Raw genomic sequence first — 26929 nt, forward strand, 5'->3', positions numbered from 1 at the left:
TTCACTGGTAAAAATAAATAATTGAAATGGGTATATATTTGTTTTTTGTTAAGTTGCCTAATAATTATGCACATTAATAGTCACCTGCACACACAGATATCCCCCTAAAATAGCTATAACTAAAAACAAACTAAAAACTACTTCCAAAAATATTCAGCTTTGATATTAATGAGTTTTTTGGGTTCATTGAGAACATGGTTGTTGTTCAATAATAAAATTAATCCTCAAAAATACAACTTGCCTAATAATTCTGCACTCCCTGTATGTCACTCACACATGGATCGACACTTCTTTGAGAACACACTCCAGCCTATTATAGCTGGTACAAATAAAACCAATGTCATTGAGTTCATGACACAGGTCTATTTACTTGCAAACAATCTGGACTGCAAAAACTGCCATCAACCTCTGCGTTGGATAGTTCGTCACCAATGCACTGATGGATATTCCTGGAAATGTATTAACAAGAATTGTGCGTCATCATCATTAGCCCTTAGTAAGGGTTCTTTCTTTGACTAATTGCACATCTCACTGAAAAAGTGTCTACGCATTACTTACCTCTCGTGTTTCAGGAAACCTCTAAAATACAAGCTGCTCAACTGGCTGAAATATCCGAACGCACTATAGTTGACGTTTATAACTTTTATTGTGAAGTATGTAGTGTCTATATTCGGACTAACACAGTTTTGCTCGGTGGCCCAGGACATCATGTTCAAGTTGATGAGTCTTGTTTTAGCCATAAAATAAAGTACCATCACGGTCATCATGAAATATGTGAACACGGAAACAATGGCAACTGTTGGGTATATGGAAGTTGTTCCTAACAGAAGTGCTTAAATTCTCCTTCCTATTATTCGACGGCTGGTGAGCATAGGTTCGACAGTGCACAGTGATTTCTGGGCTGCCTACAAAAATATCCAACCGGCACTGGATTTGAGTTATGAACGTGTCAATCACAGTGATCCAGTTTTCTGATTTGTCTCAGCAACTGGTGCCCTCACACAACATATACACAGTCTTACTGGAATAAATGTAAGGTTCGTATCACTTGTTTTGTGTGACGAGTCTCCCCCAATTATTTCTGGAATCTTATGTTCTGGGATCATCATTAAAAGAACACTATAGTGTCAGGAATACAAACATATATTCCTGACACTATAGTCCTGATGTGGCATTTTAGGTGATCGGCCATCTCCGATCATGCTGAAATTTTTATTTTACTCAACTATTCTGCTACACTGCGCCAATCCCAGCATGGATGATGAGCTCAGCCAATCCAATGGATTCCCTTTAGGAAAGCATTGGAAGTATATTTCTCATAAGCGGCAAAACATTCAGTGCCTCCATGCACAGCGTGGAGACGCTGAATGCCTTTTTCTCTGAAAAGGCAGTGTTTACATTGAAAACCCTGCAGGACAGGCTATAGACAGTAGAACAACTGCATTAGGCTGTAGTGTTTGGGGTGACTATAGTGTCCCTTTAAATGGGGAAGTGAGTTCAGGAATGCCGAGTGTATTTCCATTTAGCATTCAAAGTACAAGTATGCAAGCAAAAAGTAACTCGAAACAGTAACATTAAAGCAGGATATTAGTGGTAGAATGTTTATTTGTATTATAGAAATTAGTATGTAGGCAAAGAAATACAAAATATATGCCTCAAGAAGCATGTAGAAAAACACATATTGGAAAGCACTTTATGACCTGTGTCCTTTGGGGATAGAAACCACTTCACTATCAGGATCTGAGAAATACAGTAGCTAGCACGTAAGAGGTGCGGGAGGATTAGTAACCAAAGCTGTTTTTAGATTTACCCCCAATGAAAAGATGCATAATTAAATGCATACATTTTTATTGGGGTGTATCTACTAAACAGTGATTTTTATTTGGGAGCTGAACTTTCCATTTAATAAGACTTGTCCAAAACCAGAACCCATGTCCTTGAAGCATCATGTAGCTCTTGCAGCCAGCCATATTTCCCTGCCTTCTTGTGCAAAGATTTGCCCTGGAGTTCTCTTCTGAACCCATCAATGCCAGCCATGGTGTTGAGTCAGATCTGAGAAAAAGGGAAGAATGTAGTCTTCAATGCACAATCAGAGAGGCCTCTTTTCCATCATTGCAGTCATTAGGAGCATTTTATCCTGATCATTTTTAAACATGATGAACAAGTCATGGGTTGCTGTTTCAGTGCCCCTAGTCGTTTCGGGAGTCAAAATATACCATCTAGTGACACTGCCTTTGTGTTGGTGGGAGAAGCTTAGTAAGGAGTTTTCCAATAATAAGAGGTAGTTTCCTAATGTCCAAGTCATGAGATAAGCCCCAAATTCTGACATGTTTAGTTGTCTACTATTTTTTATGTCAACTTGTAAGAATGGCTTTTTTAAAGAGTAAACCCTCATGGCTGGACTATAGTCTGCAAGCTACCCAATAGTGAGTCCACCTCTATTGTTTGTACTCTGCCCACTTCTCTGCCAATCTTTTTTGCAATGTTTTGGCTATATCTGCCGGCAAAGTTCAGGGAATCTCATGAGTTTGAGTTGGTGCCTTCCTCCGTATCAAGAGTTTATTCATTGGAAAATCTGATGAGTTGTTCCCTCATAGTACCACCACATCAGGCTTTAATGGAGACCGTATCTTCAGAAGAATATTGATACTTTGGAGAAGTTCAGAGAAGGGCTACTAAACTGGTTCATGGAAAGGTGAAAGAATCTAACATGTATAGCTTGGAGGAAAGATGAGACAAGGGTATATGATAGAAACATTTAAATAGATAAAGGAGATCAACACAGTAAAGGCGGAGAGTATTTTAGAAGTATTAACAAGGAAAACTACTACAACAGGAGGATATAGTCTTAAATTAGATGGACAAAGATTTTAAAATAATATCAGGAAGTATTACTTTACTGAGAGGGTAGTGGATGCATGGAATAGCCTTCCAGATGAAGTGGTAGATGTTAACACAGTGAAGGAGTTTAGACATACGCGGGATAGGCATAAGGCTATCCTAACTATAAGATATGACCAGGGACTAATGAAAGTATTTAGAAAATTGGGCAGACTAGATGGGCCGAATGGATCTTATCAGCCGTCACATTCTATGTTTCTATGTTGTGCTTGATATTATCAGTTGAAACTAAGCAAAAACTGATGTGTTTGTCAAATTTGAAAGCAAATAACATACTATGTGACTGCCCATGTCTATGACTGGCTCTATTTGCACATATTTGCACCAAAGTCAACATTTTGGTATAGTTCACGTTTGTTTGTTGCTATTAGAGGCGGTTCTGTCTTTTAAGCTGCACTATTGCACTTTATTAAGGTTACACTTTTTTATATTTCTATGACTGGCTCTCCTTCTTTTTATGTATTTTATTTATTACATTTTGTTGAGGTCAAATAATCCAAACTAGCATTTGTATTATCTTAAAAATAACGACATTATTTTAATTTTATATATAGGGGACATTATTATTACTAATAACAATAGTAATCTAAATTCAGAAAATGTATAACCCTGCTCTGAATTGTAATATTATGTGTGGGCATTAATATCATCCATCCATCATTTACATATTCATTTGAGCTCAAATTGGCTAGACTGTAAACCTGTTTGACCAGTGTCATCATCTATCTATTGCTCCTGTAACATTTTCTCACAATTGTCTCATTTACTGTTAAATTTCCCTCTTTCATAAGATTGTAAAGTGCTGTGTATAAATACCAATAATAATAAAAATAATAATAATAATAATAATAAATGACAGACAGACACGCAATTATATATAATGAAAAGAGCAAATGCCTAAATCTTGCAATTTTATATTCCAGGAATGAAAGTGTTAATTGTAATATTGTCTGCCCCTATCTAACCATATGTCAGGCAGCAGGAGGAAGAGGTGATATAATTGTAAGATGGGAAGGAATACACAAAAGTGTGCTATAGCTTTGCTATGCAAAAGTCAAATTATCATCACCCCCACCCCCTCATGTTCATTCTCAGCAGGGCTGTGTATCTGTCTGCTTGCTGCCATTGGCTGCTGGGAGGAGCTGCCAGCCCTGTACATTGCTCCCAGCGCTGGGAAGTCTGTTCACAAAGCTCTGTGACTGCATGAGCTATGGCTCACTGAAAATACTTAACCTGGGTTCCCCACTACAGAGCCATCATTGGTACATTGCATACCCTGTCTGCTATAGCTTTAAAACTTAAAAAAAAATGAAAAAAATACTTGGGATCTGATATACTCAGAACAACTGAACTACTCCTTGTCCTTTCTGCACCCATCAGGGATACATAAAAGGTCCTGAAGTTCTAGAGACGCCGATAAATGGACTTGCACTGCTAGAAAAACACACAAGGAGCATGGATCAGTATATCCGAAGGTTAAAGCAAGAACTGGTAAGAAAGCACTACTAAATGGAGATAACTGATTTTTTTCTCCATAGAACATTGATGGGTGGTGGGAATCCTTGGCATTCCAAAATATATTTTTTGAACTCCATTTCCCATGATGCTCAGCCTGCCCAAAAGCTAACTGAACACCATAGGGAATGAATTCCAGAAACATGTGGGGGACACTGAACTGATATCAATATATGGGCAATCAGACTGCCCATATATTGAGTACAATGAATTTACTCTTTGATGCTGATTAGGACAAATGCATTTTTTTTGTTTTGTTTTTAACATATTTGATGGGTAAAATCCATGTTTAGTGTTTGGTGATTGATTGTTAAAACTTAAATATTTTTTCTTTTACACATAATTAGACATGTCACAGCACATGAAGGATAGTACATAGGCAAATAAAATTATAAAACATTTTTATTGATACACACATGGTCTGAATGTTTAAGTACAGGGGGGGGGGGGGGGGGAATTACTAAATACTGACATTTAAAACTTTTTGTTTCTTGCACACCAGGGGATTGGCATTAACCATATCTAATGCCTGAATAGGAAACATCACTAGCCACTTGTTGGCTTTAGCATTCAAATAGTTATTCAGTATTTTTGTTTCAGAAACATATCACATTTCTTGTGTGCATGCTGGGGTCTGTCAGTTTTTGTGTCAGAATCTCAAGGATTCTCTCTGAGTTTGTAATATATGGGCACAATGGAAGCATCACACAGTATCATTGGGGTATACCTAAAAACAACTTGCAAAAGCTGCAGATCTTTTGCTCTCCTGTTCTACCCCATCCCAGACTTTATGTTTCTGTCCAATCACTTATTTATAATGCAGCTCACTGAGAATTCTTTGCAAGGTTAGTTGCTCTGGGCAATTGCTGCCTCTTTAGTTTAGCTCCACTGAGCAAACCAAACCAGGAAGTAAAGACCTGTTTTCTGATTGACAGACAGGGAAGTTTAATAAGGTTAATTTATAAAAGTTTATATTTTCATTATAATCTGAAATGTTGGTAAAATGCAAAAAAAAAAAATTACAGTCTTCATGCATGAAACACTTCAGCAAGCAAGCTAAAGTGATTTATATGTCTGCATTGTTCCTTTAAACTACGTCCCAGTATATTTGGTGCCTTCTGATATGGTTTGCTTTTTTTTTTTATTTAAGGAAACAGTAACGTGTTGACCTGATTTTGATTTATGTGAGGAAGTGAAAAAAATATTTGTTTTCATTTCTAATAGTTCTAAATTATATGCAATATTTTCATGAAAGAATATGCTGCATTTTTAAGGTTATTCAGTGTGAATCGTCGGGAATTCAAAGTGAATTTCAAAGTCAGCAATGTTTTCAGTTCAATTATCATGACCTAAAATGGAAATTCACTAACAGGGTTATTAACTGACATCCACGTTTTAACAATGAAATCTCAATAATAAAACTTGAGTTAAAGTAGACAAGTTGTGACCATAGTGGAGTTAGTTTTCATGTTTCCATTTGGATATAATCTACTAAAAAATGTCATTTGAATTCCCAACCATTCACTGTTTAAGAAATAACCCTGGGTGTGTTCCATCTTCCTCCCGACATCAGGGGCAATGTGAATATCTTTAATCAGGGTGATTCACTAAAGTTAGAATTCAAAGTGAATTTCAAATTGAAGGTCAAAAGACAGCCACTAGAGGTACTTCCTGCTTGTTAGGCGACTTTTGGTCGCCTAGTTGATGCTGTACGTTTTCACGCCATGCATGAGGACATCCTGTAAATTCACCATAGGAAAGTATTACAGCAATGCTTTCCTATGGGGAGGGCCTTATGCGTTTGCGGCCCATGCTGTGCTTGTGCATTAACCCAACCCCCTGGTGATATCAGAGGAGGCAGAGTTCGATCCCCGCACCAAGTGAGTTCATTGGAATTGAGTAAGTACAGTAAGGGAGGGGGGAGGAACGAGGGAGCAGCTAGAAATGAAAATTTGTATTCCTAGAACTATAGCATGCATCCCTTTAAATCTAAAATCCCCTTTGAATTCAGTCTGAATTCTCACTTTGGTAAATAACCCTGAGTGATTTATGAAGCCATATGTGTGCATACATGCAATGCAACCATCAGTACAGAAACCAGAGATTGGAGTACATGCAGGAATGTTGAATTGCTACACTGCAAGATGCAAGCCGGTTGTACACACTTGTCTCACTCTTTACAGATGTGTGGAGTGATAAGTCCAGTCATGATTGGGGACATATAATGACTTGTGGCTACATTTAGTTGACAAAGTTCAATATATGTAGTTTTCAGTAATGCTGTAGTATTCTGTAATTTAAAATAGTATAATCTCATTTAGTCACATTTCTTTTCTCTCACGAAGGGAGAGATTTTAATTTCATAAGTATTTTAGAGAAACCTAGAACATGAAAATGGAAGAGTTTCAGCTGTTAGTGCACTTTGAGCATTCAGTTTCAATAATTTAAATCACTAAGAGCTCAAGCACTGAATTATTTAATTGAACCACATTTTGAAACTTGTAGTACAAAGAACCAAGTAGATGCCAAATTCAGTTTCGGTTTCCCAGGACGTAGAGCAAAGAGAGAGGAAAGAGAACAGACTAGTTTTTCTGATATCACAGGTTCTTCACTACAAAATGCAGAGGCCACAAAATGCGCCAGAGCCATTGTCCAGCACTAGCATTTGTCATGTAGGATACATGGTAAGGGTAGGGGGAGGTATTGGTCTATATGGGACAGAATTGAGGTACTGTAAATTAAAAACTGAAGTGCAAAATGCTGGCAAACGTGGCTGTGACTATAGATGAATGGGAAGAGGTTTCCAAGCCAGCTACTTTGGTAATTATTTAATAATTTGTCAATGTACTACAACTCACTGTTTAGTGAAAAAATCCCTTCTAGTCTCAAACTCAATGATCAGTTTTGAAGTATGTTCATCTGGGCTTTCTCTATAACAGCGGTTCTGCACCTGAAGTTCATAAATTTTCCAATGCTAGTTTAGGTGGTCCCTACTAGTTAGAATTAGAACTTCAAATTCACCAGACTACATGGTTACTGTGGCATCACCATCTTTCAAAGTAGTAAGAAGAAGTCTTTAACATTGGGAAGAATCTAGTGAAGGTGTTTTATGTTTTTTTTTTTACAATATATATATTTAGAGAGAGAGAATGTAAGCTCGTTTGAGCCTGGCCCTCAACACCTTCTGTTCCTCTGCGTCCAGTTCGCCTTATTGAAATACATGTCTGTTAGTCCAACTATTGTACATTTGTTGTGTTGGCACTTTATAAAAAAAATATTTATAATTTTAGAATAGATCACCAAGCTCATTTTGCAACAAACGAATATGGGTTGCCAAGCTACTGACGTGTGACTGGTCGGCCATTGGTTCCCTGTCAAAAAAGTTTAAACTTACCTCATGACTTGAACACTTTACTATGTTAATATGCTTTATGTTCTATTATAGTCTGCAAAAATGTTCATCTTATGGAAAAGCAACATGGTGGGACTTTATAAACACTTTATAAATTACTAGTAAAGATATAAATAGAATATTATTCTTAGCTAAAATTGAAAGGGCTTTATTTAAAGAGCATTGTTATATTGACCTTAATAGCACATAGGCTACCATGTTTCCCTGGACATGTATCACCTGTTTATTGTGATGGACAGTACGTGAAATGTGTTGCCCTAAAGTGTATTCAATCCATATGCTACAGGAAGGAAACAAATTAACTCATCAGGTTTCCTTTCGGTAACATGTGAATAATTATTTGCACATGGATTTGTTTTTTATTTCCTGCCCAGCAGCTTGAAGAAGTGATGTGTATCCAGGAAACCATAGTAGATCTGGCAACACGTACGGCAACTCATCACCCTTTTCATTACCTATATGCTTCAAGCCACAACCGCAAATCTAAATGTAAAATGTCAAACCTGTAAAATAGACTAACCATGGCTGGCTGTGGGAACGGAGTTAAGATGTCTATGATTAGGTTCTTTGCTGTAAACGTCCACCTGTTCTGCTCTGGGTTGGACAAGAGAGCCACAGTCTAGAGTAAATCAACACACATTGACAGAACATTCTATGCCTATTGAGATAAAACACAACAGCTGTTATAGCTGGAATTCCTGCACACAATAACACCACTGAGAATATGTAGTAAGTTCAATGCATTGATGACTCTCCCACTATAGAAAGAAATAAAGGCATCTGATCATTAAATGTTTGTTCCCCCTCCTCCCTACTTTCAATGATCTGTTGTAGGAAGTTTATGACTGCTTGTTATGAACCCATCTGTCTTGCATGAACAGTTCAAAAGGATCTTAAATGGAATGTTCTAAGGCCAAGAACATAGGTAATAGTAAAACTTAAAGGAACATCTGTGATTAAATGCAGGGCTGTCATCAGCATGTGGCAACTGGTGTGTTGCACCCATGATGCTTTGAGAGATAGGTAAATCTGGAATTCTAGGTGCTGCTTGCTGCAACTCTCATGATGTCAAGCCAGCCTGGCGGGAGGCATAGTCCACTTCGAAATGCCAACTATTGATGTTACAGTAGATTTTCGCAGCGTGGCGTGGTGCTACATTCTGTGTCCAGGAATATGTGTGTGTTAGTGTGTAAAAGATGAACTATTATAAATTGCAGTTTGCTCATTAAACAATTTAAACCATAAGAGCTATAAAAAAAAACCAACAACAGATAAATATGGCTTTAAAATGCAATAATAGAAAAAAGAGGCTCATAACTAGCAACATTTCGCAGTGATATCCATACTTATATATAAATATAGAGTCCATTTGCAAGCCTTTTTATATTTAATGACATAATCAGAAACCAAACACTGGTGGACATGCTTCCTGCCTTGTGACATCAACAAGGAGCAGAGTCAGGATTGATGGATAGTGGGTGTGATAACTAATAATTGTAATTTAGCAGAGGCTTGGAGAAAACTCTGTATGCTAAAGATGCTGGGCAATAGCTGTTAGCTGGCTGAGCATGCTGGGAGTTTCAATCTCACACTATCCAGTGGACCCATAACCTATTGAACCCATGCCTACAGCTGAATTCATACTAGTCTGCCTGTGATGTATTTATGATCCTTCTGAGAGTCACATGTTTTTAGAAAACCTCCTGACTCTGCTACTGTAACTACCAGATTTGCGTTGATAGAGGTCATATGATATATCTCACATTCAGTGAGTTAACTCTCAGTTTACAAAGGTTAAGGGGTTTATTCACTAAAATCACTACAAACAGTGCCTTGTGGACTATTGAGAACGACACTGCAAAACGTAAGATTCAAGTAAAAAAAAAAGAAAAAAATCTCCAATCTAGCCAATTTGTCACTCTTTTCTACTTTTTTGTTTAAAATAAAAGAGCAGAGCTATTCACTAAACTGAGAATTCAAAGTACATTTAAAATTTAAGGTCACAATAGACACTCATGCTTTCAGTTAGCTATTTTGACCTCAAGAAAGTCTGGATTATTTTTTTTATTCCAGTAGGTTTTTAATATTCCAGCAGTTTTTGTGATACAATTTTGTTTTTATAGTGACCTTTGAGATGGTTTAGTGGCTATGGAGTAACTATCCAGTAAATGTGCCTTTAGCAAGAGTTCCCCCACAGTGCCCTTTCCCACACCCCCCAGTATAATATCCCACAATTCCCATGGTGCCACCATACAACTCTCAATGCATCTTCCTACATTTCCCCAGTGCATGTCGCCACTCACACAAATTGGTTCTTGGGTGGGTGTGCGCATGTCAGTCAGTCAGGATTTTCCACACACTAAAAACAGTATGAAACGATCTAGGTATATATATTTTTTTCTTACCACTTACTCTGAATATTGTGTATTGCAAAAGGCTTTTGGCATGTTATACAAAATCATGCAAAAGCCACCTGGGTAGGGCATGAAGGGTCTACATAAGACATGTAAAAAAAAAAAAAATTCTAGTGAATTCTAGTTTTTTTTAATGGCATGATACTTAAGTTGCCGGTGGCAAGTGAAAATGTTGAGCCCTGCTAGTATCAAAAAACCTCTTGCTCCTTGATGATTGTAGAACTCTACATGAGTAAAGCAACCAAATCCAGCAGAAATATTACAGAAACCAAAAAATTTAGTACAAACAGCTTTTAAAGCTCTCTATCCTTTGTTGAACATGTAGAGGTGATGAACAGGCTCTGGCATGCCCTGCAGTTGCACAGCAGTGTCGAAGCTACTCTGGATTTGCATACAGTATGAGGGGCTTAATTAACTCTCCATGTCTATAGAGATTTGCATAAAAAAGAAACAGATAATTTCCACCAAAAGCCTACTCGTCATCAAGTGACAGTAAGAAGGCCTGCATTCTCGCGGCTCTCACCAAGTAGACGGATTTACTATCCTGCAAATGTTATTTGGAGCCTCCATCCCCAGGATACATCCCACTTGGTCAGGGTGGTCAATTTGTTTTAATTTTTTAATATGTAGCAAGACAAGGAACAGCTCACTTGGGCCTGTAGCCCATGTTAGTTTCCCCTCTTCCCCCCATGCTCCTATTAGGGGGGCTGTAAATGTAAAGTTAAAAAGAAACAACCCACAGTTTAAAGAAATGTATTTTATATAATGCTTTAAAGCAGGGGGATAAAATATAGATCCCTAGATAAAACTTCTTGTATGTCCTAAACAGCTGGGGCATTCCCTGCTTTAGAAGAGCTATTGTTGCATTTAAAGTTAGGTATTACTCAATTACAGTCATAGAAGTGTGCAAGGAGAGAGCTCACTGTGTACACACAAACGCAGGGCCCAAATGTCCCCCTGTTTAGGTACATATGAGCATTTTTGCATTGGCTTGGGTTAGGTTGTTATTTTATCTCTAGAGGCACCTAATTTCGTTAAAGCAAAATTTTTACCACAGAAAACTTTTTTTTCTCTGGGTGAATGGTCTAATGTAATGTACCCTTGAGGTTATTGAGCCAGTGCTTGGTGTGAAACATGGCCAGCCTGGTATTGTTTATTGAACTAGCATTTGTTCCAATTTCACTTATTGTATTAAACTTTTTTCAAGTGCAACTTGAATTACGCCTTTCTTATATTTTTCCTATTTCGGGCAATCCAACAGTGCAGTAGCAGTCTGGCTGCAGTTGGTAAGTACATGTAAAGGTCTGTGCACTCCAAATGTTTACAGTGCCTAGAAAAGAGGAACATTAGGGCAGGAACGCTGGACAGAGGGATTTTTTTCTTAAACGTGGATACTCTGTAGGTAGAGGTGAATATAAATTTGCAATAATCTAATTGTATTGAATTATTTTCCATCATGAGGTTTTAATGCATAATTATTGCTTCCTTAACTGACATTAAAAAGTGTCCCTAAATGGCACATGTGAAAAGTTTTTCCTCTAGGCAGGACTGGAAGACAGAGACTGCCACATGAAATTCAGGACAACGTGCCACAATGATTTAAATGAGAGACTGAAACAATGGCAGTAGTCTCAACACTGTACAGCTTCACATCCTGAGGATATGCTTAGCTTTGCCTTAAAAAAAGCAGCTCTGCAAGAACAGCTTTGCAGTACAATACAGAAAAAAAAGGAACCTGACCCCTTTTCTCTGGATTACGTAAATGGAAATCTGACCTAAGTTTGCCGGGAAGATGAGAGAAATCCATTTTCAGAGGCTTGGGAATTAACCAGCGTACGTTCCTTAGTACTGCACATTTTTACATGCACAAATATGACATCTCTTTCTAACCATGGGCCATTCTTGAAGCCTCTGCAAACATCTGCTTGCATTCTGTCTTGCAAATTAGGTTATCTGAAATATGTTATCACAAAATGTCATGTACAGTTTAGGCCTGGTCCGTGAGGTTTATTCACTAAACACTGTATTATGGCAAATTCCAAACCGAATTGAAAATTTTAGTATCGCATTTACATTTTGCAATTGTTTTCAATTCATTACAATTTGGTGTTTAGCAAATAAGGCCCAAAATATCGAGGAACCATTCTCTATGAAGAATTTTCCTGTCACAGATGTTGGGAATGTTCTCATATGATGCAATGTTAAGAGCCTCCGCACTTCTAAATATAACATTTCATACAAGCTGTAAATGATGTATTATAACACTTTTGTCTAACATTTTATGGAGAGGCACGTATGCCATTCATAATACCATTTTTTTAGCGTGTGACTAAATCCGTGCCATCAATCAATAGAGCTGTCTATTGTGTTAGGAGGACTGGGATAAAGTGTAGGGCAGGAGTGCCCAAAAAGTAAATTCCCCAGACGTTTTAAAACTAGAGCTCCCGTGATGCTTTGTAATTGTAAAGGCATTCTAAAAATGCCTGCAAAGCATCATGGGAGTTGGAGTTCTACAACATCTGGGGAATATACATTTTGGATACCCCTGGTGTAGAGCATAGACATGTTTAAACAAAATACAGGACATTTCAACCAATATGCACATGCTTCACCTGCACTCAGCATGTGCATGTGGATGGTCTTGATTAACGACCCTGCTGAGCAGCCTGTTTGAATGAAATGCACTTATTACAAGTGGCCAGATCAGTGATGCCATTTTTGTCACTGGCACACCCACCATCCCCCTCCCTCTTTTGGTCTTAGACCTGCCATACATATCTGATCTGTAATCATATGCTGAGTAGTTAAAATTCATGTATTTCATATTTTAAATAGTTAGAGAAGGAAACATTTTGTTTTAGAAAGTTTAACTGGCGTAGCTTAGTTAGTGTTTGAGACCTTCCCCACCAAGTTACTGTGGGAAGCGACAAATATAAAATATCTTTATTTGAACTAAGTCCATGAAATAAAAGGAAAGTGTGAAGGCACATTTATGGGCGCTGTAGAACAGTGTATTGAATCTGTTTGCAATATTATCTGCCGTCATTGCTTTGAAGTAGTGCACATGTTTTTTTTTTTTTTAAATCTTCCTATTGACTACACTAACTCTTTTCAAATTCCTGGAATTTTACTAGCTGAAGACTGATGTTCTGCAAAACCGTACAAATAAAAAGAACATGTTGGGAATTAGAGATGGTCACGCAAAAGACGTCTCCTGCATTCTGATCAAAACATTCCTAATTTTAATAGGTCACCACTTTTACTTTCTGTGAAGGTGTTAATATTTGGTGAAGGGGAGTGAAGAGAGAGCGAGAGTGATTTTATCCCATGATTTCATACACTGGTTGGTGTCTGTGTGTCAACAACAGCTGTTCTTTACCGTTTTCTTCCATTCTCAGACTGTTTTGGTTTCCTGCGAAAACATCTGGTTAATTGATATATGTTCACATAGAAAAAAAGCTGCTCTGATAAGAGGACATCTGGACCACATTTCAGTCACATCCTCCAGACAAAGTATCTCTTTATTAATCTATCAGTGTCTCCCATTTACCCCTTAATTTTTTTTTTGACAGAGAATAGAAACAAGTATTGAACTTTTTTCGACGTAGAAAAGTTGTTTCTAATAGTGTCTGAAAACTAGGTGCAGTTAGCACAGTGAAAATTACCAAAACACAGATTAGAGGAAACAGATCTTTATAGATATTATCATATATACAATAGAACATTCCAGGGTTATTCACTACATTGAGAAATAAAAGTGGGAATATCAAATTTAACACCAAAGTAGCTAATTAGAAAAAGTCTCAAAGACATTTTTGTTTTCAGTTTGGCTACATTGGCCTTAAATTTGTAATTAATTTTAGTGAATTCCCTCAATTCTCACTTTAGTGAATAACCGTGATTGACTGCAAAGCATTTTGTTAAACATGCTCACATCCTGCTGACAAAATCGCCATTGATTTCTTCAATTTTACTCCATGGTTAAACTTCCTTGCTAGATGTTTTGTGATCTTTTATTTCGGGCCAGGAATTCATACTCAAACATGTGGTAATTATTATTTTTACCTTTATTTATGAAGTGCCTGACGTTTTTGCAGCTCTGTAAAATGGGTGAATTAAAAACATGGAGGAGCTACAGATGAGCAAAAAACCCTTATAAAAGGAATGCATAGCAGTGTCCACGAGCATAAAATCTGGAATGTGTAACACTTTTATACAAAGTGCAGGGTTAGATGGCTATTCTACACAAAAATGCTATTCTAAAAGTTCTATTACGAGAGGTAAGTTTATATCATCTGATAACATATACCCTAAAGGAGATACGAAGCAGATATGCCTGATGTATTACCAGGCAGCTCACCTGGTTAGGCTCTCTGACTTCCCCATCCAACAGCAAAACTCTGGATACACATGGACTCAGGCAGAGGGCTGGGTCCCATCGCTACTCTGGCATTGTAGCTCGTTGCGCACCGGTAACCCTTTTATTGACTCCATCTCTGCTACTCTCATCAATTGTCCACCTTGCCCTGCCCTTTAACGCCCATTACTCATAACCCTGACCTAGCGGATGGCCTACTCTCTTCGGAACTGCACAATTACCACCGATCCAACTGGATATGTATGCGACAATGGTGTGGCACAGATCAACTTAAGCCCCTAGCGGACCGGCCTGGATAGGTTTCATTACCATCAAATTAAATCCTTTTATTCCTCTAATACCGGAAAACGTCTTTTCCACAGGGATCTCACACATTTTGACGAAATTAGTTTTAAACTACTGTCCAACTGGTACAGAATTCCTGATGTTCCGCACAGAATTAATGCAGGTTTGGTAACGAATTACCACATCTGACTTACAGGCTAAAGTGACATATGTCTCCGTGTCAGAAACACGTTTGCTACCACTATGTTTCAATAGGATGTACTATTTAGATACTTCTGACAAAATTAAAGTACCATTTACCTTTCATGCTCTCCTTTCTTTTTGTAAGCTCGTGATAGATAAAGCTATTATATTGTTAGATCTGACATGTGAGAGGTGTAATTCACAATAATTTTTTTGCTTTAGATCAGGTAATACATATCAGCTTGTTGTTTTGGTTCTCATAACTGTTTTAAAGGGAAATGATCTTGATCGTGATGGGAATAAAAGGTGACCTTTTATCCCCATCATCGTATCCATGATGGGGATAAAAGGGGATCAGTCGCGTTTAATAAACAGATCATCAGGTGAGCTCAAATGTTTGTCTTGTATTTTACACCTGTAGCAGACTGTGTTAATCAGGTTTAATGAAACTGGCATACAGGCTAAGAACTTCAGATCACATTACGGAAGAAGCCTCTAGTTGAGACATTTCTTTGTCAGTTCTTATTGTCCCTTTATTTTTAAATCATGCATTTTGTGGCCTTTGCGAAAACAAAATAAGTTTGCTTCTGTAATGGTGATCCCATACTTTGAAGTCTATGAGGCAGGGTGTTTACTCTTGGTGCTTGGTAAGTTGATAGGGTTAGCACCGCAGGCCAACTAGCATGACACACATGAGGTAAGAAAAAAATTATCAAAATTCCATTTATAAATGTTTCTAGTTTTTAAAACAATAACCCTTCTATGTGAGCATCTGTACATTACATAATTCTATAAGCTGTAGTGTACTGAACTTTGAATGAGATTTAAATATATGATCAAGTTATCCAATCAGACTTAAGCAAAACTATTTAGTCTTTAAATGTATATTTACCACATATACCACAATTGTCAACAGAATGTATTAATCCATTTTTATATGTTTTTTTTTCATGTTTTTTTTTTTCTTTGCACCTGATGTGAAATATGTATAAGTGTGCTTTTAATCAGAACTAGCAGAGGTACAATGTGACATCCCATTGTACAGCGCTACGGAATTTGCTGGTGCTTTATAAACAATAAGATAAATTATTTGATTTATTTATTTTAATTTTCTTCCCTTTATCTGTCTATGAAATGTCTGCGGGCAGTAGTTGAGAGATAGGACATAGGGTACAAATACACACTGTGCTGTATTCTTTTTCTGAGATTGACAGCTTCTCTCCAGAGCTTATAAGAGAAACAGTTAATGATTTGGTTCCTGGGTCACAATCAGTTGACATATGGCAGTAAGTCTCTCTGTCAACCAATCCCCTTGCAGTTCCCTACTTAGCCCTTTGACGGGAAGGTGACGGCTGGCTAATGAAGTAGGAAATTCACGCTGGTTTTTCCATGAGCAGGTATTAGACTTGGCTTTTTGCCATCGCATCCCATGACATCACTATCTATCACAGCTTGTTAACCCATTCTGTGCAGCTGGTCTGACAGGTTAGTTTCTTAATTTAAAATATGGGAGCTGTGTATGCCTTCCTGCTCGTTACACAATAATCAATAACATGAAGATAATAGATAAAATTCTTATTTTCTTACATATTGCATATCTGAACTGATATAAATTTTTTACGTTTTAATAATATCCTTTACACAAACGTGATTTCAAGCTAGTTCCTAGGGACTGATACAATTTTATGGATTACCTGAGATTTAATGGTGTCCTTTCCTATTAGCCAGAATAGACTTCAATTTGAGGTTATTTTGAGGGCTGCCTCTGTGCTTGAACCTTCCACACAGGGGCCAGGCAGCGGGCCCCGGGCCGGAGCTGTAATGTAGTGGTGTTTCTTATTACAATGTCTAACAACCATCAAACGGACAACTGTGTGTGTATGTGGAACTGTGTAGCAGTGTTAAATAATTTTCATGGTTTAGATTTCAGTTTTAACAGGAAAGAATAAAAATATTTTAAGGTGCGCTGTGCCTTTAAGACAAAAAACATTATTTTATATACAAAACCCACGTAATCGGTAAGTGTAATATTTAAAGTGCAACAATCTATGTGCTTAAGTTACGCTGAAAGTGCACTTCACTCTGTGCTAAAATCTTTTTACTAAGTGCAATTTGTATAAAGTGCATTTTTTTGTGCAAGAACCACTATGTCATGCATAGAGTAAAACACTCAAAACATTCCATAATGGTATGCAAATTTCAATATAAATAAAAAAGAAAAAATATATAGTGTATTATAGTTAAAATACAAGAGAGAATTCTATATCACTGCACAACCTAAATAAGGAATTATAAGAGAGTAAAATGGTATGACTGAAGCCACTCACATGCAGAGAGCAGATGAAGCCTGCTCTAAGTGTAATCGCCTTGATAAAACATCCAAGTGAATAGAGCTGTGAAGCCACCGGTGTAGAAAACAGTCTTTATTGTAACATATTTAAAAAGCTGTGCCAAGCAGCTAAACCTCCATACAACCCGACTGCATAGTTCCGTGGATCAGTCCGTCTGCTAAATGCCGCCGACTTATCATTTCTCTGTATTGCGTTCGGAACTGTCCTCACAAACTGCGGGTCCTTCCGGGAGGCGAGGAAAACATGATGACGTCTCACACCGCGCTGGATAACTAGTTTCGCCTGGTTTCTAGCTTCATCGAGTGTATAGATGCTGATCACTATTTATTAGCTAATTGTGCTAGAATTTCTTTATATATTTTCTTGTTTTTGTAGTGACATTCAGACCTCATAAAGAACATTTTTGCGCTATATCCTATACTCCCCTGTTATCAGATATTACTGAAATGGGTCAGCATTCTGCACATTACAGGTGTTAAAACCTCTTCATCCGCTGTTGCACTATAATATTCTCAGCCCGGCACTGCATACATGTTTAATTGTGGCTTTTGTAGGCTACAAAAACACAAGTATCATTTAAATGAAATGTTACACAGGTTTATGCAGCAAAATGTGTAGAAGTCAGTTGGAAAGGAAGCGGTTAAGGGCTTTGTAGTTAATCTGAATGGACAGGATAAAGACTGGATAAAGACAGCCAGCTTTACTGTCATCCTGAGAGGTAAGAATCCAGACACTGGGAGAAGATGGAAGGAGATATAGAAAAATGTGACTTGGGATCTTGGACTAAAAGCCACTAGAATGAGTGAGTCACATATAACTTGTCTCTCAGCAAACAGTACTTAATGCTCTATGTATTTACTGTTAACTGCAAGGTTAACTTCTAAGGTTCTTAGCTACTGTTCCGCATTGCTGTGTTTTGTGTGGTGTATATATTAGCATGTGTCATGGGGAATACTATTATCTTCCAAATATGTTCTCTACATTTCTTCCATTGTTCTATATTCTACACTCTAACACTCCTGCATTCATAGATATACACTCATAGATATAGAGTTCAGAAAATGGCTACTAAACTGGTTCATGGATTACAGGGTAAAATTTACCAAGAAAGGTTAAAGGATCTTAACATGTATAGCTTGGAGGAAAGACGAGACAGGGGGGGATATGATAGAAAATTTAAATACATAAAGGGGATCAACACAGTAAAGGAGGATACTATATTTTTAAAAGAAGAAAAACTACCACAACAAGAGGACAATTTTAATATTGTAACCCCTAAAATTGATCAGCATTGCGGGAGTTTTTTTTTTTTTTGCAGAGCATAAGATTACAAACAGGCTTGCCATGCCCCAACAGCGGTTGGCAAGCTATTCAAACTTCAAAGGTTTAGATGCTGTAAGGCATTTAAAGAAACCTGCACAATTGTCATAGTTTTTATAGACAGGCGAAATAGCAGGTAGAGTATAAGAATAAAAGAAACAAAAATAATGCCGGTAGTTTAACCCCTTACTGCCGGATGACGGACCGGGTCCGTCATGCGGTAAAGTTAACCCCAGATTGCGGCGATGACAGGGTTAACGCTGCTCTGGTCTGCCTCTGTATTCGAGGCAGACTGGGAGCACCGGATCATGCTGACCGTGCAGCATTGATCACTCTGACAGGCTGTCAGAGTGAGCACATGTGCTGCAGTGACTTCTGATCCTCCTCCCTGCTCTTCCACGTCTAGTGTGAAGTGCAGGGAGACAGATCACTGGTGATCTTCTCCCTGTTAAAAAATAAATAAAGTTAGTTTAAAATCCCCCCCCCCCCTATTTTAAATTTAAAAAAATTAACCCCTTCCCTGCCAACTGATCACTGACTACAGCAATCAATTGGCAGGGACTACATTTTACTGTTATCTGATTTTTTAATTTTTTTTTAACCCCTGAAAGTCAACTTTTCTTTTTTGTAACCCTCATGGGTTAATTTTATTTTATTTATTAATTTAAATATATTAAAATTATATATTTAGCTAGCTGGGGTGGGTGGAAGTTAGTGGGAAATTGGGGAATTTGGTGTTAGGCTAGCTAGGGGTTAACATTAAAAAAAGTTTTACAAAGTTTAAAAAAATGTTTTAATAAAAATTTTTTAAAACTTTAAAAAAAAATCCCACCTCCCTTTACCCAGTCCTAATAAAAATGAACCTCTTCCCTGCCAGTTGATCACTACCTACAGTGATCAAAATACAGACCACAATATTATACTAAAAAATACATTTTAAAATGTTAAAAAATACGTTTAAAAAAAATGCTCATTGCCACTACACCTGGAACAAGCTAGCGGAAAAATGATCCCACGCTAAGGTTCAAAACATGCCTTTTGAAATACCCCAGGGTGTATTCTTTAAAAAATGGTATGCGTTTGTGGAGTAGTTTGAATAACAAACCAGCTAAACTACTCCAAAATGGAACATGGATACAGTGTAAAACTTAGAAAAAAGTTAGAAAAAAACTGAATGGCTGCGTCTGAAATGTGCCCGTTCACCATCCACATATACCTGACAAAGGTACATACGGGGGTATTGTTGTACTCAGACAACATAGCTGAGCAACATATGAAATATTATACAGCCGTAGCACACATAAGATTTGCTAAATATACTCACTTTGTGTGCCAAAACGGCAGAAAAAAAGGCTTACTACCACTACACATGGTACAAGCTAGCGGAAAAATGATCCCATGCCAAGGTTCAAAATATGCCTTTTGAAATACTCTTGGATGTCTTCTTTAAGAAATGGTATGCCTTTATGGTGTAGTTGGAATATATAGCCTGCTAAAATACTCCATAATAGGACATGGACACAGCGTAAAAATTCAAAGTTTGAAGAAAAAAAAACAGTAATGGCTGGGTTTCAAATGTGCCCCTTCAATGTCCATATATACCTGTCAAAGGTACATACAGGGGTATTGCTGTACTCAGACAACATAGCTGAGTAACATATGAAATATTATACAGCCGTAGCACACCTAAGATTTGCTAAATATACTCACTGTGTGGGTCAAAAATGCAGAAAAAATGCTTATTACCACTACATTTGGTACAAAATTGCTAAAACAAAATGGTCCCACGCTAAGGTTCAAAATATGCCTTTTGAGTTACCCCAGAGTGTCTTCTTTAAGAAATGGTATGCCTTTATGGTGTAGTTGGAATATGTAGCCTGCTAAAGTGCTCCAAAGTGGGACACGGACGGACGCATCAAAACCCTCCATGAAAATTCACACTTAAAAACCTGAACTTGTCACGTCTCTTTTACAGCACTGTAACTTCACAAAATAGAGTCTAGGTCATACTTTGGGCATATTGTTTTACTCAGAAGATGTAACTGAGCATTATTGGGGGATTTTAATGACAGTGGTACATATCAAGTGTAAGAAATACTCAGCAAAAATGCAACAAATATGTAAAATTTAAGTTTTTACCCCCTCACCACAAACATTGATGGTGACAAGTTAAGGCATAATATACACCATGTAATATACCCTTGGGTGTCTGCTTTATCAAATGAAAGCCCTTTGTGGGATTATTTGAACAGTCACACTGCTATATTACCCTAAAATGAGACATAGGCCCATCAAATCCATCTACGAAAATTCTAACTATAGAAACTGAAATAGCCTTGTCTCTTATATGGCATTGTAGATTCACAGAATAGTGCCAAAGGCATACAATGGGGGTAGCGTTATACTCAGCAGATGTAGCTGAACACAATATGGGGTTCTGTGCAGGAATAGCACACACCAGCTTTACGAAATACACCTTGTTATATGTGTATATGCCAAAATAAAGAAAAAACACAATTGTACTCCAATATTTAGCAGAGATTGGCGATGAAATGGCTATGTAAAAAGTGTCAAACTAACCTTAGGTAAATAGCCTGTGATGTCTACTTTATATAAATATATAATTTTGTGTGGTAATTTTTTTTTTTCTGTGATGGCTACTAAACCTACAAGACAACATACCAACTTCTAAAATTATTGCAAATTTAAATTGTATTTTGTGACCTGTAACTTTCAAAGTGAGCTGAAAACCTTTACATATGATGTACTCTATAAATCAAGACACATTAATGAATTTTTTTCTAATTACTTTTTCTAAGCTGGACATATTGTGCACACGCTATTATTGCCAAAACTGTGGAATTTGTTTTTTTTTGTGGAATTTTTTATAATTAATGAGAATGTATCTATTTATATGTGACATCAAATTAAAGTCCTGTTTGCCCTCTAAAAAACGATACATAATATGTGTTTGAGCAATAAATGACAGAGATGCAAATTGCGTTTGAACACAAACAGCAAAAAATGCAAAAATGACTTGTGTCCTTAAGCGTAAGACAAGCTTCTGAAGCTGTGTCTTTAAGAGGTTAACATTTCCACTCTGTGCTACCTTGTCAGTATAGGTCAAATGTTAGACTGTGGTGCTTTAGCCAATAATTAGTCAGACTATACAGCATTCGTTGGTGTTAACAGGCTAGAAGAGCATGGTTACTTGCTTCAAATAGGTAGGGTACATAGATATAAGGGTAAACACTAGATATAGTGAACATTATTTATGTTTATAAGTATTAAACATCTTGCTGGTTGGAGTCTCCGATATTGTACCTCTGGCAGCAGTAGCCGTATGGTGCTGTACTACATCTATAGGAGATCATACAGTGTTAGAGAGAGCGAAAACCATACAGAAGGAAAAATCATAACGAAAGAGTAATCTTTTGCATGGCATCTTGGAGAGAGTATGCTCAAGTGGCAGTCCCAGGAGCATGTTCAGCCGATTCCTCTAAGCGGCAAGGTTGTTGCACCTCCTGGGCAAACGTTGCATGAGGGCCGTCATCTTTATTCCACAGACTTGGGTTCATCATGGCACCAAGACTATCCCTGTCAGGGAGAGGGCGAAAGAGGAGAGTGACAGTCGTAGCTGTTTAATCTGGATGATACCTGGAGGTCAAACCTTGGATGGATGTCGACCTTGGTGAGCGGTCACAGGGTTGTGTAAGCTTCATCTTAGGTCTTGTGCTCTCAGGTGGCTTCACCATACTCGGCTGCCTAGTTCTCCGGTTTCCCTTCCGCTGTACAGGCATATTGGCTGTGGTGTCTGTGTTGCGTGCTTGAATATTCAGCCAGAATTTCTCAAAGATCCGATTTAGCCACCACAGGGAATATGCATGGAACCACTAAAGGTTGTGTTCGTTCCACGTGTGTTTGAGCAAATGGGATATTGGCTCTGCTCAGTTTGAGTGGTAGATAGCCAGTATAGCTCACTACTGTCCAGAGGGGACCGGGATATCCCACTCCGGTCCAGAGGGGGAGCGGGTAGGAGATTTGCAGCTAGCGTTGCTTGAATCAAAGGGATTCCAGTCTCCAGTAGGCTGCAGCCTGCTGCCGCCGTTCTCGGTGCCTCAGAGAGTTGAGTCTAGAGTCAAAATTTTGATTAAGGACCTTAGGTCGATGTCTCCGACTCGGTAGGCCATAATATCACAGGGTAAAAAGCTTTGGCAGCAGGAGCCCATGTAAGACACGTCGTGCTAGTTTGCAGATCAGGCTCCGCCCCCGCATTGCGGGCGTTTAACCAAACTGTTTACATGGCTGAAATCTGTTGGGAAATAGTTAAACATATATGACTATACATAATGCTATAATGTATCAGTCCTTCAATATACAGTGCACGTAGATTGTGTGCTTGGTGTAATTACAATGATATTCCCAGGTTACCCATTTCTTTATTATATTTCTGGGGACCAAGCAAATTTATGAGCAGGAAGCATTTGGATGCATGTATTTTACTACCAACCCTCTCTTTATGATCGTTTTACATCACATTAATGTCCGCTATTTGAGTGTTTATCGATATATTTTTTTTCAATTCGGGATTTAAATGCCGTAAATCCAATTTCTTCTGGCTGGAATGTGTTAATGCTTTTAGCCCTGCCTGTCCCTTTTGCGTGTGAATGAAAAAATGTGAGTGAGTGCTATAATTCTTCTTATAGAGCCTCAGATGGAGAGACGAGCCTGGTGAAACCACGAGCAGCTGTCAGCGTGTATTGATCATTAGCTGTAGCATCAGATGTTAGAAACCTAATATCTTATCACAAATGAAAACAAGGGTGAAAATAATTTAATGAATTAAGGAAATGGAGAGACCCTCACATCATTACTGTATATTAAAGGTCGTGCTACTAAGATTTATAACATACATTTTTTGCATGAAGTTAATTTAGAAAGACCAAAAGTATGAATCTGACAGAAGAAGACATGATGGTTATCACAGATAATATTTGTTGAAGATTGGATTTTTTGGGGGGGATATACCTGTACATTAAAGGGTTACTTCAACCAAACACAGGGTTTTGTGAATATATATTTCAAGGTCAATAGTCCTTAGTTTCTGGTCCTGGACTCTGGTGTGCCATGATGCTACTTCAGTGGGTCTTTAATGGTGGGAGCAGGCACATCATATGACTCAGATGACTGTCCACATTAAGTTGTTTATTGTATCAGCACTGTTTTCCCTAAACACAATGGAAACCTCACTGAATAGAATGTTTATAATCTATATAACAACTAAAGAATGGGTCACCAAGGCGAAGTTGAAGAATGTTTCACAAAGCTAATAAAATGTACATTATTATGAATAAGGCAAATATTTTATTCACAGTTCCTATATTGTTAATTTGAGCAAAGCCGATAGAAGCATACACGTTTAGTTTAATATTTTTTTTATTTATTTTTTGCATACTGGCAATATATGGTTGTCCAGGTGCCTGACAATCATCCCAAGCTGCTGCATAACTCACTTAAATCACAATCTGTTTTTTCTTTCTTCTATAAATGATATTCACAGCTAAATTTAGCTATATTAAGAAATATTTTTGACTGTGTGTTTCAGTATCCTTTTGTAACCAGAGCTTTTGTGTTCTCTGCAGTTGTCAATGAAAGAAGTTGGAGAAGACTTGCAAGAGCAGATGAACAGTATGATGGGTGCTCTGCAGGAACTGAAGCTTCTCCAAGTTCAAGCAGCCTTACAGCAGCTGGAAATTTCAGGAGAACAGAATAACGTCTACAACGTGGAACAGAGTCAGCATTGCCAAAATGGATGGGAGACTTCTGAGGTCAGGCATTGGTCCAGCCAACAGGCTGAAAAATCAATAGCAGGTGGGAGAAGTCTAGACAACAGCTCTTTGGAAACCAGCCGAGGGTCTTCTGCTTCAAGCTCATTCCACTCTTTATCTGTACATGGCACAACGCAAGGGCATCAGGTGTCATCTAAACAAAAGGAGACCGACGCGAGGCACACATATTCCTCTTCCATCTTGCCTGCAGCAGAGACTTGGAAAACCTGCGAAGACTATGAACCACGACTTACTGAAGACCGTAAGGGCCAGCATTTGACAGATGGTACAAATATTCAACATGATTACAAAAAATGCATAGATGAACCATTTTCTGAAGAGGCAAAAGACTGGACATCATCTCTCATGTCACAAAGCCGAAACAGGCAGCCCCTTGTTTTGGGAGACAATATTTTTGCTGATCTTGTTGGAAATTGGTTAGATTTGCCAGAGCTCGAAAGAAAGTGTGATAGGAATGTCAAATTGGTGAGTTCTAGCAAGTCTCAAGACATCTATAAAAAAATATCCTTAACAACCAACTTTTTTAAGAAGTTCCTGAGAAGTGTTCGGCCAGATAGAGACAAACTTTTAAAGGAAAAGCCTGGCTGGCTCCAGGCAGAAGAACAAACTATTCAAATTTCTAAGAGACATAAAATTTCAAGCAAACAAAAAGGCATATTTTATTTTCCATCTCAGAGTGACACGAAAGGTTCTCATGGCAGATATGAAAAAAGTGGCAAAAATAATGTTAAAGGAATTGGATACCTTGCCAAAAATGGTCAGAAGGAACCTGATCGTGTAAACTCGGGGTTTGACATGAATACAGTTGTTTGGGTTTAAAAAGAATGAAAGGAACTACAATTTCAGAATCTGGGCAAAGATTTGTTACATTACATAAGATGTTATATGCACTGATGGTTTATTTAATTCAGCAGAGCTGAATAATAAAATAGGCTGGACATTTTCCCGTTACGGTTACGGAACTATTGTAATTAAATTGGGGACTCCTACCAAACATGGAAAACGTGTTTCCGGAAGAGAACAAAAATGAAAGTTCCATTTATAGATAATGTGCTGAGCAGGCTCTCAGCACTAGAAATATATAGTTTCCTTTGATAATATTAAACGCATACAAAGTCAGCAGGTTGCTCAGGAAAGCATTATGTACTATAGCAGGTTTGCCTACTTCGGATGTAAAACATAAATCCTAACTAGAAACTGAGTTTGATTTCTAAATAATTCACAGTTAATTATTATTTAACTTAAGTTATATTAAAAACACAAGAAGAGACCCATCGGGAAATTGTTTTCTCTCTCCTGCCTTCAAGGACTGATCTACAAAGTGTTAATACAGAAAAAAAAATAATGTCTCTTCTGTCTGTGTGATTCTCCTAGACAATAAGTCTCAATGTTTTAAATGAAAATTAAACAATTAGTTATTTTTATTAGATGAGACTAGCAGGAAAAATAATACACTCACTTTTCTAGTAACCAGCTTACAGAAAAGATTGAACTGATTATTGATTGACTACTCTAAGGGGTTTCCTGCTTTTTGTTCCTGTTTTGTCATACATTCTTCCTTTACGTAACTGGAAGCTCTCAAGACAATGAATGCCACACGCACAAAAACTGAAAGAATTAACAATAGCAAATGGCATAATGAATTACCTGCAATGAAGAGAAAGCACACGGGACAAAAAAGAAAAATACAACTGGTAAAATTAATAAAAGGCTATTGTGTTGTCAACAAATCTAGTTACATGCTGGACATGAAGAACCAAGACTGTTTTTTTTGTTTTGTTTTTTAATGTGCTCTCCGTGGAAGCAGTTTTGAGTGATTACATCCATGAACTGACTTAGTTTTGTTCATGTAATTCTGCTCTGGGACACTCGTAATGTATATTATTGTATTTGTACATTTTGTATATATGCAAACCTAAAACTTTGAAAAAACCTGCAACGTTGTAAGTAAATGTTAACTTTGACAAAAGGTGAATGACACTTAGGTTTCTCCTCACTTAAAGCAATCAGTTATTTTCTCGTTTACAGATCAGGCCATAGAAAGCATTGTTCACCTACGGCAACAGTGAAGTAAGTATACCATTCTCAGGAACCTCAGGATACAAAATGCCTGCTGGCTGTTGAGGCCACAAGACTACACTTCCTTAACTTAAATTGAGTAGTGTATAGTGACGTCATGACAGCTGTGCCATCCAGGCAAAGTGGAGATACTGCGTACAAGCAGCGGGTCCTTGTGGCACAACCCAGCTATAGCGCCAAGCTACACAAGCACTTTTGAGTCTCTCCATGTTATATGAGGAAATTGTAATGGTAGACTTTGG

General features: G+C 37.7%; 1 protein-coding gene across 1 annotated transcript; it reads left to right on the top strand.

The window, feature by feature from the left end:
* The first annotated feature begins 4103 nt into the window (after positions 1–4103).
* Positions 4104–26929, top strand: INKA2 (inka box actin regulator 2). Its single transcript, XM_063450825.1, has 2 exons — positions 4104–4392; positions 24402–26929. The coding sequence occupies exons 1-2, from the start codon at positions 4357–4359 to the stop codon at positions 25425–25427; spliced, it is 1062 nt and encodes a 353-aa protein (XP_063306895.1). The 5' UTR covers positions 4104–4356; the 3' UTR covers positions 25428–26929.

The sequence above is a fragment of the Pelobates fuscus genome, chromosome 1 (assembly GCF_036172605.1).
Source record: "Pelobates fuscus isolate aPelFus1 chromosome 1, aPelFus1.pri, whole genome shotgun sequence".
In the NCBI taxonomy this organism is placed as follows: domain Eukaryota; kingdom Metazoa; phylum Chordata; class Amphibia; order Anura; family Pelobatidae; genus Pelobates; species Pelobates fuscus.

What these genes read in the sequence shown, in the direction of transcription:
- INKA2 (XM_063450825.1), top strand. Translation starts at nt 4,357, where the DNA reads ATGGATCAGTATATCCGAAGGTTAAAGCAAGAACTG. An exon ending in GAAGGTTAAAGCAAGAACTG is followed by an intron (nt 4,393 to 24,401) that starts GTAAGAAAGCAC and finishes TGTTCTCTGCAG; the next exon opens with TTGTCAATGAAAGAAGTTGG.